We start from the raw sequence: 14069 nt of genomic DNA on the forward strand, positions 1-14069 counted from the left end.
ATAACGGTTTAAAATCATTTGCGGTAATAAAAGTGCATATGCTTCTACTGTGTCGGTTGCTGTGGCGTTGCGTAGGCATACCTATCTCTGTAGTAACCGCGTGATGAACGATGGGACCTGAACACGATGAATCGTGAGTCCTTTGTCGGTAGAAAATCAGAATGTTTGTTCGTAATTTTCTGTGGTTCGTAAATTTAGCTATTTTGTTGTAGTAGGTTAAAATTTAATCACATCTTCGGAATTTTCGGTAAAGTTTGAATTAAGACATACTTGCAAAGACAAGCGTACCGTACATCTGGGGCTGCATTGCACATCGATCTATCACGGCGATTATATTTTCGTGTTAAAGTTAATTGGCTTTGCCAACTCACAATCAAATTGACACATTCCAACCAAACGTAGCTCTTGGCATCGCTACAGGTTAGTCTGTCACCATATGGAGTTTCTTCCTATCGCCAAATGAATACGAAAATCAGTAACCAACCTTAAAATTCTTAACAGCGCGATCGGTAAAAGCTATACTGGTGCTCGCCACAGCGAAAACAATTTTATCAATTTGTATCTTCTGCCAAAATACATATTAGGATCAGCGATTCTAATTGGCTACCGCATACCATTATTGGATTGGCTACGACAAACGTCAACAAATTGCCAACTTCAGCACATGACGCAAGAGCTACCGAATTAACAGCCTTCGGACATAAACTATTCAGCATCTTCTCAGTGCCGGCCGAAGTGGCCGTGCGGTTAAAGGCGCTGCAGTCTGGAACCGCAAGACCGCTACGGTCGCAGGTTCGAATCCTGCCTCGGGCATGGATGTTTGTGATGTCCTTAGGTTAGTTAGGTTTAACTAGTTCTAAGTTCTAGGGGACTAATGACCTCAGCAGTTGAGTCCCATAGTGCTCAGAGCCAGCCATCTTCTCAGTATGCAACCGGTTTACAATGTTTGTCGAAGAGTATTTCATGCCACGTTTCATACTAATGTCAATAATGCTTCGTATAAACCGTTTCCATGTTCTGCATATTGTGGCTCTCATTATGGATGTATGGAACAAAACGTACATCTAATCCAATAGGAGCCACATATTTTGGTGTTTATGATCATGATCACAGACAATAATTTATTCACACTTGGTTTATACAATAGCTTTTGCTTCATTGGAATTTGAAAATGCCTTTGAAACACTCTTTCGATCAAAGCAGTTCTTGAGTTGCCAAGGAAGGTGCCCCTATGGGTAAGGTGCTGGACTAGAGCAATCCTTCGACCCCGATACATAATTTATATAAGTAATTTCCTGTGAATCCCAACCTGACAAACTGGAAAGTAAGCCCACACAGCAGGGACAGGCAGTGTGTTTCAGGGGTCCTGCAATGTACCATGTTAATGTGACCACCTTCTTTCCAGTCTGTGTGCACTCTTTTGATGGCCATGAATTTCACTCTTGTATGACAAATATTCCCATACTGCTAACATTTGCACCCATCTGTCATCATAACAGAGTTCAAAACTGAAGACTGATTACTGCCTTGTTTTACATTTTGAGAAGAAAAACATTGTCATGTCTCAGTGCTGTTGTATTTGCAGAAAAACACTTACCTTTTGTATAGACAGTTAACGATTAAAGGCAAACGCCACAGTTCTATATGAAAGAAGAACTTTTTCGTGGTAAATGCTACATCATTGCATTATTGGAATCATAATGAGACCCTGAAAGGCAGGAAAAGCCAGTTAAAGTTTCATTTCATGTTTGTAAGCAGCAGTTAATCATTGCAGCTGGCATTACGTACCAGATATTTAATTAGAGTATTTAGGTGGTGTTATTTTCCTCAAACGAGAGTGCCTGTGTAGTTTGCCTGTGTGCTTTGCTACTGATATTTTTTCCTCGACTGGTTGATTATTTATTTTGTGTTTCCACAGAATTTTTGAAAATGCTTTTCTAACACTTTCTGCCTTTCAAGGGAAATTCCTCTCACTTCCTCCATCAGCTCTTACATACTGTTATATTTGAACATTCTTTTAGGTATTACAAGAGATAACTTGTTTTATTTTGCTGTAAGTTTTGCCTTTATGATAACAGACTATTTCAGTGTTCTTTTCAAATAGGCCTAGTGTTGACTTTTTTCCTCATTCACTCTTGTTGCTGACAATTGTTATTTCGTTTGACTTGAGAATTCAAAGTTTCTTTTGTTGTTTATGTTCTAGGGCAAATTTTTATTTATTGTTCATATTGCACATAGCCTCTTTGCCCAGAAGTTTCAGCTGAAGTAACCATGTTCCGTGAAAGCCTGCATCATATAAGCTGAATATGTTGAATTTCATACTGGTAAATGTTTGAGGGTTTCTACATATTTAGATTTTCAGCTGCAATAAAAAAGTCACAGCACACAAAATTTGCTACTATGAAAGCTAAGTAGCCACAAGTATTTGGTTTTTAGTTTGATATTTCCTATAATCATGTTAGAATAAGTGACAGCAGATTCATACATCATCATAGGCTTTCAGTGTAGGGAACAGTGTGATGACTTGGTCTTCTCTCACCATACTGCTCATTTACAATAAATCACATTTTTAAATATAAAAAAGTTCCGCTGAAATCAGTCTCTCTAATCAGTTCTGGCTGAACTGCATCCATGTCCTTTCAGAGGCAACAAAACTTACATTGCAGTAAGTAGGCTACTTCTTTGTTCTTCAACCATGAATGTAGTGTATCGGGGGAAAATGGTAAGTAAGTTGTCACATTGCTATTCTTAACTACCACTCTCAAATAATTTTAGAGTAATGTTTCTAATAAGAGATGTCTGATGCAGCAATTTATTTAATAAATATGGGACCTAATACAGGCTGAAGATGTGTGTCTTTGCAGTACACCCATTCTGTGATATGTTAAATGTCAGTTCTTACAGTCTTTGTGCAGCTTGCTTGTGGCTGTCCGTCACTCACAAGAAAAAGAAAAAAAAAATGGATTTTATACCTTGCTATTATTCAACTGTTACTGAAAGAAGAGATTGTTCAGTTACTTGAAGGTTTTTCACATGCAAATTTGGAAGTATGTCTTGCATTGATTATCTAACTTAGTTTACAGTGGTGAGGTGTTCTCTTCAGTGTGTCGTAATTTTATCAGCAGTATAACGTTGATATGATATCAATATCAGATACTGCTGCAAGCTCATTGCCAGATAAAGAGTTGTGCCATTCGTACTATGGCTTTGAAGGAAGATTGTAACCATGTTCATAAATACCAATTTCTCTAGCCCATTCAGTTTTAAAATAACAGACTTCAGGTTTGTTGTTGAAAACTATTTTTGAGTGCCTTTAGTGTGATATTTCACACACACTTTTAAACTGTACACTGAATTGGAGTTAATCTGTATTTTAACTGAACAGTTCGGAGTTATTTTACACACTTGTGTTTGTGCACATGATACTGAAAGTAGTTGAATTTTCATGTATGGCTAATGTGTCCTGCCATCCTATCCTCATAGACTACGCAACCCATCCTCATAAAGCATATTATGTACTGTGTCTGTTGTGTTTTGAACTATTGATTTATATTGTATTATCTTGATGATTACTATATCGTTGTGAGGTGATCCTTAGGTGTTTGGATGAGGATAATGATGATGATCATATCCAAATTTGTCAAATGTTTTCTTTTTTATGTGGATGAACCATGAGAGAAACTTACTGCTACAAAAATTTTATATGGTGCAAGAGTTTTTGAACCAAAAATTTGCTTTAGAAATTATCTATTATTTGTTAAATGCTTCAGTGATAGCATCACACATGTTACAATTAATTGACACCATTCCCCTGAGAAATTTGGCAAATAAATGCTGTCATTTTTGTTTGTTCACATTATACACAAGTCCTCAAACCTTTGGGGTCAGAATTGTACAGGCTTTTTAAATGGACATGAACAACTTACATTTCATAGCAACAATATAAATACATAGCAGTTGCAAAGAGTGATGACTGCCAGTCTCAGTGCATGCATTATAACATAATGCATCTCATTGGGTATACACATTAATAGTAGAGGTGTAACTGCTGCTCAACCATTACTCACTACACTGTGTGCCATGAAATGTGCATCTAATAGGCCCGCTGAAGGGTGCTTATTGATGAATCTTATCCCCAGGATTCAGCATCGTGCCTCAAATCTTACTGTATAAACAATTTTTTGTTGAGAACCTTGGCCAGCTCTCTACAGCTGTAACAACCAAGTTTCTCTTATGTTTCTACATGTTGTGATGAATTTCTTCCTATTAGGATGATAGGTATGTTTGTTCATATTTCTGGGCACTATATCCTTCTGTGCCACAGACATACCACAGGTGGTTGTGTATTGTTTTTTAAGGTCGCTTCATCAATGTAGATTCAACAGGCTACTATTTGTTAGCACCACCTGATACGTTGGTTAGTGACCATTGGTTCCTTATCTCAGAATAATCCATCTAGAATTTTCTACAGTGTAGTTTTGACCCTAAAGGCTATAGTTTTTATCCGTGTATTTTTACATCTGTCTGGATATTTTTATCTGGACATACAGAGTTTGTTGTTACCTTAATATCTTCAAAATAATTGAAATTATTTGGCAATCGGTATGGATAGTATAAGACTGTAGCTAGGTGCAAACACCAAGCATATTTATTGTTCTTTCAGTGTTATGAATGTGTGTTTGTAACCACCATATGTAATTTTGCTGTAGCCAGTAATAATGAACTGCTGATTGACACAGTAAAATACAGTGATCATCCAGAAACATAAAACAATGTTCAAAAATTAGGAATAGGTAACTACTCACTTGTTGATCAGTGTTGTGCAGCACATAGGTATACTTAAAAGATAAGGTCACTGTGTGTTTTCTGCTCAATTTCCAGTTTCAGTACACTTCCATTAACACAAATACAAATGTAAGTAAGCAAATCCTGAACTCTTTAGTAAGTAAATGCACTCTTACCATGAAAGGGTTACCTTCCAGTGAGTAGTTGTGTCATTTATTTGCTGATGGAAAAGTGCACATTTATTTTCTGTTGACATATTAAAGCCCTTCCTTATCTTTGAAGTCATTATAATGTGTTCTGTGAATAAAGTTATTCATAAGGTCCCATGCAATATTTCTTTCTTTTCTCCTGACAATTTAGTCAATGATTTTCTCTCTCTTTTTTATTGTTCCTTAGTTAAACAGCTGTCTAAGAACCAAAATAACCTTACAACTATGATGACAGTTTTCTTGGTTTTTGTTTTTCCATTTTTTGTTTATTTCTAGTTTCGTGTTCAGCTACATAAAAACGTTAACTGTGTCCTGATACTAAATATAATGACAGAATGTCATAACCTATGGGGATGAAGGACATATCACGTAATATTAGAGACAAAGAACTAAGCAGAGAGGAAAGTATAATGTAATTGCAGACATGTGGGTTGTTCAGGAATAGATCACGCAACAGTCCTTACCGGTTATTGTGTGCCAAAGGGATGACTACAATTTATGAAACCATACAAGAACTGAATGTCAGTTTCTATTAGAACATTATCATTTAAGATAATGACTTTTTGAGTAAACATCTATGCCATTAGAACCCTTAAACACCAATATAATACATGTAAAGTAAGTTACACATCACCCCATGCTAAGACCATTCCACAATAAAGGTAGCGCGTTTGCCAGGAAATAATGACAATAATTTCACCAAAATATGGATGATGCTGATTAGGAAGTCCAGGTCCTGCACCATGTAATTTCCAACTTTGACAACATGAAATAACATCTGGGTGGGAAGAGATATTTCAGCAATGAAGACATTCACACAGCCTTTCTCAAATCACTCTGTTACCTAGGTGCGAATTTCTGTCACTGAGGACTTGAGTTCATAGAGCTTTCAGACTATTATTTCAAAGAAATGTGTTTAAGTGGTGTTGCGTGAGTGGGAATAAAAATATATTCATTAATGTGTAATAGTTTGTGCACGTCCTGTAAACTGACTCATTGCACATCATTTTGATAAAAGAATAATTCAAATGATCTATAGAACTCTTTAACTAACTGCATCTTGGTGACCTTTTATCTTTATCACTTTGAAGAGTAGTGCAGCATTCAATAAAATTTATGTAGCCTGCTGTAGTAATATGTAACTTACTTTTCTAAGTTCCCCTGTACTTAAGTGAAGCATCTTTTGAGAGATTAGCATTTGGTTTTATGAAATACGATCACAGTATGTTTGTTATGTTCAAATATATGATGTCAGTACTTGAAATATGACCTCTTTTGAGCACCCATTGAACATAAAATTGCAGAGGGAAAAAGAGGAAGGATAACTGATAAGTTGACATTACACACTTTCAATGTTTATTATATGCTATTGGTACCATTTGTTTTATTGCGAGCATGAATGTTCAATGTTATCATCTCATAGATGCTGTGTTACAGAGTGGCTTGTGTCAATCTCATTGAAATCCCTCTGGGTGTGCTGCTGCAGCATCTTATAAGATACTTAAGAAGCTAAAATATTAAAATAACTGGCATTTCAGCTGCATTGCAGTGGCCTTGCTCAGAGCATAGACTAATTAGCTGGGTTGCAGGTGCAGCAACATTCCAGGTAATATCAGTTGTTTAGTATTTCAGTGTTTAAAGTATTTTGTAAGATAGTGCAGCAGTGCACCCAGAAGAATTTTAATAAGGTCATGTTCCCATTATTGTGATATCAAACGGTATATTTGAAGTGTTGCAGTCGACAGGTGGTGAAAGTAGACTGAAAATGTTACTAAGTTTTTGGACAATGTCCTCTTCAGAGTTGACAAAATACACGTACACAAACTGCCTGTCCGTAAAGATCTTAATAAGATCTTTAGCTACTGGACAAGGAATTGTAAGTCACTACAGATGTGCTGCCTACAGGTTGACAAACTGTATGGGAGAGACTTTTTAGTCGAGACACCCGTGGGTGGCACATTTGCAGTGATCCAAAAGTCCCCTTAGTGGTTTGCTAGAGGTCTTATTAAAGCCCTCACAGGCTGGCAGTACTCTCCAAACCTAGTCCGCACACAGATCTCCTGTGCTGTATCCACTCACACACCTATTTCTCCTACCACTCTCTCATTCCACTGCAAAGGAACACACCCATTATCACCATAGACTGTAACAACTTAACCATATCCTCTGCTGGGGCTCTGATCATATTTCATTGAGGTCTAAAATGAGGAATATCATTCCGAAAATCCTTCCTTCATCTTCCAAAGTGATGCTCTAATTTGCTTGGTTTACAATATATCACAGTCCATTTTTATGCTGCATCAGATCCCACCCCCTTTCCATGTGCTTTATATTCCAGTGCAAGATTTCTCTCACCTTGTTTTACTATTGTTGGTCCTACAGATGTTAATTGTTTCTAGTCTTTCACTTTTACTATTACACATCTCATCCCCATCTGGCTAGAAGGAATGACTTATTCCATTACTGTCTTGCCAATGCATGAAACTGGCAGGTGGTCAGATTTTAGTCTTACATAAGCTGTGTGGCAGCCCTCCTCTGCCCTCTGACCTGCATACCAGTCTGACCACATACTTTTACCTCTCATTCAATTATTTCTCATTTCTGACATCAATATTGCTTTCATTACCTTAATTTTACCACTAATACATATTATCACATTTGAAATTTCTGGCTGATGTCACTAACTCCATATGGACTGTCACATAAATGAGACATTGCCCACCTTGCACATCCTGTCCCACTTTGTCCCAGGTGTATGCTACCTGAGTAGGACCATCTATGGCAACAGTCATGATGTATACCGACTGCTGCAACCAGCTGTCAATATGAATTAATGTACATCACTAACCTGTGGCCATGAAAAAAGCTGACCATCCAGTGGCAGAACACACCACTGAGGATGACATGCTCGTCTATCGCTATAGTCTACATAATAATCTTGAGAGAATCAGTGACTGTTTTAACTGGTTAAGATAATTCTCATATATTGTTCCTTCACAGCTGCACATGTTTTTAATTGGATAACATTTTTCGATCTCTCTGGGTCATCTTCATATCAAAGTAATTGAGTCTGCGTCCCATCTTGTCTACTAAGAACCAAATATCAGAGTGCTGCATAGAGTAGACTGCTGTGCAGGATGGAATGCTGCTTATATCTGAAGACGGTCCAGTAACATCGAAACATGTAATCCAATTAAAAAATGTACAACTGAGATGGAACAATGAACGAGGATTATCTTAATGATGCTTGTCTTTGCTTCACAACCCTTGACATCTGGAACCCGCCCCCCTCGCCCCATGCAACTTCAGTCTCCAAAAGTTCGGCAACATTTTCAGTCTTATTTGTATATCCACCTACATTTACACGCCTGTCGACCATTCAAAATTCCTCAATTATACAGTGAGTGATCAGCTTTATTCTTTCTGTTATCTGAATTTACATGAATTTTCAGTATTGTATCAGCTGTTATATTTTCCACTAAAAGTTGACAAGTCTAAAATAAAATAGAAGTTTATAACCGACTGAATGAAATTTTGTTTTATGCATACACATCCAAAGCAATACAATTAGCCTAAATGTTAATTTTGTCTTCTGAAATCCATTTATTTTTGTCTTTGTGTTCACCACTGGTACAACTTGATAACCATAAAATGTATCATTCTTCATAATACTGGAATTTTTGTTGTAGTACTAAAGATCATTTAAATTTTTCAGGCTTATTGAAGCCGATGCCAAATCCTTAAATTCTCTTTCTGGAAACAGCGGCCATTCCAGAAAGAGCTCGGACACATCCCAGATATCTTTGACATCAGGCAAGTCTAAGCATTATAGTCTCCATAGAGTTCTCTTTAGTTGTAGTCTGATCAGTGTAGGCTACAAACTTTTGTATGCTATTTCAGGGTGTACTTACTTAAATTTTCACGGTGATTTTCAGCAATGTATAAAGTATACTGTTTATCAACAAAAATAAGAAATTTTTGAATATAATGTAATTGGATCAGTAAAAAATCAGCTCGTGAATTGGCAGCAGGATAACACACATATAAAAGTATGGAAATTTGCAAGCTTTGGTAGCCAGTGGCTCCTTCTGGCAGAAGGGTTAAAGGAAAAGGAAGAGGGAAGAACTAAACCTCACTAGTGCATTTCATTCTCCCCTCTTCCTTCCCCTTCAACTCTTCTACCAGGAGGAGGCTAGCAAATTTCTATACCTTTGTATATATGTTCTCTGCCACTGTGAGAAAAGTATATTCTTCGTTTAAAATACTTCTGTGACTTCAAGTTTCTGCTGCTGCTGCTGCTGCTGATAATAGTTGTTATTGTAGTTGGTCTATGTAATAGTCTCACGTAAACACTGGATTTAAAAACCTCTTTAAAGCAGCAATGTTGTTTCATGCAGGGACCAGTTCAAGTCAAGAAAGAAATGAAGATGGTGGTGAAGAAGATGTATGGAGCTTATGGGGCCGCATTTCTAATGACTGGGAGAATTATTGGAAAAAAAGAAACCCATTTGTCAGAGTGAGTTTTCTGTTTTGCTGAATACAAAAGTGGAATAAATTTTCTTGTAATGATAAGATACTGTACTCACACAGTGACATCCAATATGACAAATGAACTACTGTCCTATAAGATTACAATTAATGCATTGCATAGTACAGAACAACACACAGCCCCCCAGGGGGTCCACAACTCTTTTGTGGATACGTGCGTAGCGAGCACGGGACCCCGAGCTAATGTGGCCCTCCTTCCTTTCCGGGCTGCATACCTTCCTTTTCCGCATCCTTCCCTCTCCCCCATCTTCGCCCCTCCTCCCCTCACCTCTGCCTCTTTCCTTCCCTTTCTCCCCCTCTGGGAGTATGGTTTGTGCCTACGTCCGGAGACGGACGCTCGTAAATGTACCGCATTCTTCGCCTTCTCTGCTTGTATGTCTTCATCCTTCCTTTGTCCTCCTCTTTTCCTTACCTCATCTTTACCCTTTTCTCTGCTGCAGCGTTTGAGACCTCTCCTCTTTCCTTTCTCTTTCTTTGTTTTTTCCCTTTCTCTTTCTTCTTCCCTGTGCGTGTCTGAAGGCCGACCCACGCATTTTTGTGACGGGGTAATGCGTAATTCCCCGCCCCGGGTAGACAGGTAGGACACATACGTACCCCCTGGTAACGGCCAGGCCCAGAGAGGGGTGATTACCCGAGCTGATACCTTCCGAAAGTGCCGATTGGTCCCTCCGTCCGTTTGTCAGGAGGTGTGACCTGAGGTGTGGACAATCACCTAAGGCGGGAGTGCCCTCAGAGAGGGCCCCCACAAGGGAGGAGCGCGCCATCGGAGACGCCGGTAATCATGGGGGATTCTTCCGCAATGGTTTCCTCACCTTCCACTATGTCTGCTCACAAGCGTAAGTTCACTGAGTCTCAGCCACCGACAGTTCTTCCATCGTTGCCACAGTTCCTTGTTGTTTCTCGGTCTGACGAAGGTCACGACTTCTCCACGGTCAACCCTTTCATTATTCAGAAAGGTGTCAACGCAATTGCAGGTCCTGTAAAGTCTTGTTCCAGATTACGGAATGGCACCTTGTTGTTAGAAACAGTCAGTGCCCTCCAGGCACAAAAATTGCTGCGTACCTCACTGCTCCACACCTTCCCTGTCCTGGTTGAAGCGCACCGCACTTCAAATTCCTCGCGTGGAGTCGTTTATACACGCTCCCTCGATGGATTGTCTGACGAAGAAATTCAGCACTACCTGTCTGACCACGGCGTAACGGCTGTTCATAGAGTTATGAAAAGGGTTGATACGAACATCATTCCAACCCACACTGTCTTCTTGACATTTGACAAAGTTAAACTCCCATCGAAAATCAAAGCAGGCTATGAGATAATTTCTGTTCGCCCTTACGTCCCAAACCCTACGCGTTGCTATCGGTGTCAGCGGTTCAATCACACCAGCCAGTCCTGTTCCAATCCGGCCAAATGTGGTACGTGTGGCAAGGATGCCCATGAGGGTGCTTGTCCACCTCCATCCCCTCGCTGCATCAACTGTATGGGTGACCACGCTGCTTCCTCTCATGATTGCCCCGTTTTTAAGGACGAAAAGCTCATCCAGGAAATCAGAGTGAAGGAAAAGGTGTTGATCTTTGCTGCTCGAAAATTATTCACCAGTCGACAGCCCACCATGCCTCAGACAGGAAAATACAGCACTGTCCTTGCTTCTCCTCGGCCAACAAAGGAGGCGGCCACGCAGACTTGCGGCCTCACCTTTAGTGCAACGGTCGTCAGATCGGCCAGCGCAAAGATCGCCCGTTCAACCTCACCACTTTCGCCTGCCCACTCTATGGCTCACCCTTCATCGGGTTCTGCTAAATCTCGAGCCCAAAAGTCAGACACCAAGACTTCGAAAAAAGAGCATACTCGTGAAGATTTTTTACGTACCCCAACTTCACAACCATCGGTTCCTCCTTCTTCTAAACATCATATTTCCAAGAAGGCTACAAAGAAACCCAGTTCATCTTCTTCTCCGCCAAGGCGTGTCCCATCTACAGCACCACCTGGCGGAAATCGCCCTCGGCCGTCTTCTGTGTCGCCGAGGCGCACTGCTGGCGGCCGATCAACCGGTCGATCGCTGGTGGCAGGAGCTGCTCCTGAACAACCTATGGATCAGGATCTTCTGCCTTCGTCTGAATGCCATTCCATGCTGTCAGTCGCAAGCTCTGAGCAGTCGTTGAGTTGACAGCAACTTTGGTCACATTCCTCCATTTTCTGTTCACCCTCTGTCCATTATCCACTGGAATATCCACGGCATTCGAGCCAGTTGGGATAAATTGTCGATCCTCTTACGATCCTACTCACCGGTCATCTTCTGTCTTCAGGAAACAAAGCTGCGTGTCCCCACGACCGCTTTGTTCTCCCTCATTTTCAGTCCGTCCGATATGATCTCCCCTCTGTTGAAGGCACTCCAGCCCATGGAGGACTCATGATTCTTCTCCATGATACTCTCCATTATCACCCAATCCACTTAAACACTTCCTTCCAAGCTGTCGCTGTCCGTCTTTCCCTTTCTGGATACATGTTCTCTCTTTGCACTGTATACATTCCATCATCCACACCAATGGCACGAGCTGATCTCCTTCATCTTCTTGGTCAGCTTCCAGCCCCCTATTTGCTGGTTGGGGACTTCAATGCCCACCACCCGCTTTGGGGATCTCCACATCCTTGTCCACGTGGCTCACTATTGCTAGACGTCTTACACCAAGCGGATCTAGTTTGGCTCAACACTGGGGTCCCCACATTTTTGTCTGCCTCCACGACAAATTTATCTCATTTGGACCTTGCGGTCGGTACTGTTCCACTAGCTTGGCGCTTCGAATGGTTCGCCCTTGATGATACACACTCGAGTGACCACTTTCCATGTGTCCTTAGACTGCAGCCTCAACTGCCATATATGCGCCCGCGACACTGGAAGTTTGCCCAAGTCGATTGGACACTCTTTTTGTCTCTAGCGACATTCGATGACCGTCACTTTCCCAGCCTCGACGATGAGGTCACACATATTACCGACGTTATTCTTACAGCTGCGGAACGTTCAATACCACGCATCTCCGAATTGCCCCGGCGCCCCCCAGTTCCTTGGTGGAACGGGGCATGCCGTGACGCAATACGTGAGCGGCGACGTGCTCTTCGCGTTTTCCGCCACCATCCTACTTTGGCCAACTGTATAAGCAGTTCCGTGCGCGATGCCGTTGCGTCATCCGCGATAGCAAGAAGTCAAGCTGGATATTCTTTATTAGCTCATTTAACACCTTCACTCCCTCCTCGGAAGTTTGGAGTCGGCTTCAACAGTTCTCAGGCACGCCTAGTTTCTCCCCGGTCTCTGGGCTCACTGTCGCGCATGATACATTAGTGGACCCCGTCGCAATTTCTAACTCATTGGGTCAGCACTTTGCTGAGATTTCGAGCTCTTCAAATTACCTGCCAGCGTTTCTCCCGAAGAAACGTGCAGCGGAAGTGCGACATCATGCTTTCTCCTCTCAAAATCGCGTAAGCTACGATACTGTTTTCTCCAAGCGGGAACTCCAACATGCACTCTCTTCTTCTCGCTCCTCCGCCCCAGGACCGGATGGTATCCACGTCCAAATGTTGCTGCATTTATCAACCCATAATCTGCGTTACCTCCTTCGCCTTTATAATCGAATTTGGACCGACAGTACTTTTCCCAGACGATGGCGGGAAGCTATCTTCGTTCCTGTCCCGAAACCTGGAAAGGACAAACATCTCCCCTCTAGCTATCGCCCCATTTCTCTCACGAGTAGTGTCTGTAAGGTTTTGGAGCGTATGGTGAATTACCGTTTAGCTTGGTGGCTGGAATCCCACAGTCTTTTAACACCTGCCCAATGCGGATTCCGAAAGCATCGTTCTGCAGTTGACCATCTTGTTGCTCTCTCCACTTATATCATGAACAATTTTCTCCGGAAACGCCAAACGGTAGCCATATTTTTTGATCTGGAGAGAGCATATGATACCTGTTGGAGGACAGGCATCCTCCACACACTGTTCTCTTGGGGCTTTCGAGGTCGGCTGCCCCTTTTTCTTCGCGAATTTATGGCAGAGCGCACATTTAGGGTGCGGGTGAACACTACTCTCTCCCGTACCTTCTCCCAAGAAAACGGGGTACCCCAGGGCTCCGTGCTGAGTGTTGTACTGTTTGCCATTGCCATAAATCCAATTATGGATTGTCTCCTTCCTGATGTCTCGGGCTCCCTCTTTGTGGACGATTTTGCAATCTACTACAGCTCTCAACGGACCGGCCTTCTTGAACGACGTCTTCAAGGATGTCTCGATCGCCTCCACTCTTGGAGCATCGAAACCGGCTTCCGTTTTTCTCCCAGTAAGACCGTTTGTGTTAATTTTTGGCGACGTGAGGAGTTTCTTCCACCCTCCTTACATCTAGGACCTGTCAACCTTCCGTTTTCAGATGTCGCTAAATTCTTGGGTATTATGTTTGACAGAAAACTGTGCTGGTCCTCCCATGTTTCCTATCTTTCGGCTCGCTGTCTGCGATCCCTCAACACCCTCCATGTCCTGAATGGTATTTCC

At 41.4% G+C, this 14069-nt stretch overlaps 1 protein-coding gene across 3 annotated transcripts in view; it reads left to right on the top strand.

The window, feature by feature from the left end:
* Positions 1 to 14069, top strand: part of LOC126252582 (ecotropic viral integration site 5 ortholog) — a 372193-nt gene that overhangs the window by 302538 nt on the left and 55586 nt on the right. For all 3 annotated transcript variants that reach the window (XM_049953493.1, XM_049953486.1, XM_049953501.1), the window contains exons 3-4: positions 8710 to 8807; positions 9392 to 9510. In XM_049953493.1, the coding sequence (XP_049809450.1) occupies positions 8710 to 8807; positions 9392 to 9510 (217 nt within the window). The remainder of the gene's footprint in view (positions 1 to 8709; positions 8808 to 9391; positions 9511 to 14069) is intronic.

Source organism: Schistocerca nitens, chromosome 1 (genome assembly GCF_023898315.1).
Source record: "Schistocerca nitens isolate TAMUIC-IGC-003100 chromosome 1, iqSchNite1.1, whole genome shotgun sequence".
NCBI classification, from domain to species: Eukaryota; Metazoa; Arthropoda; class Insecta; order Orthoptera; family Acrididae; genus Schistocerca; species Schistocerca nitens.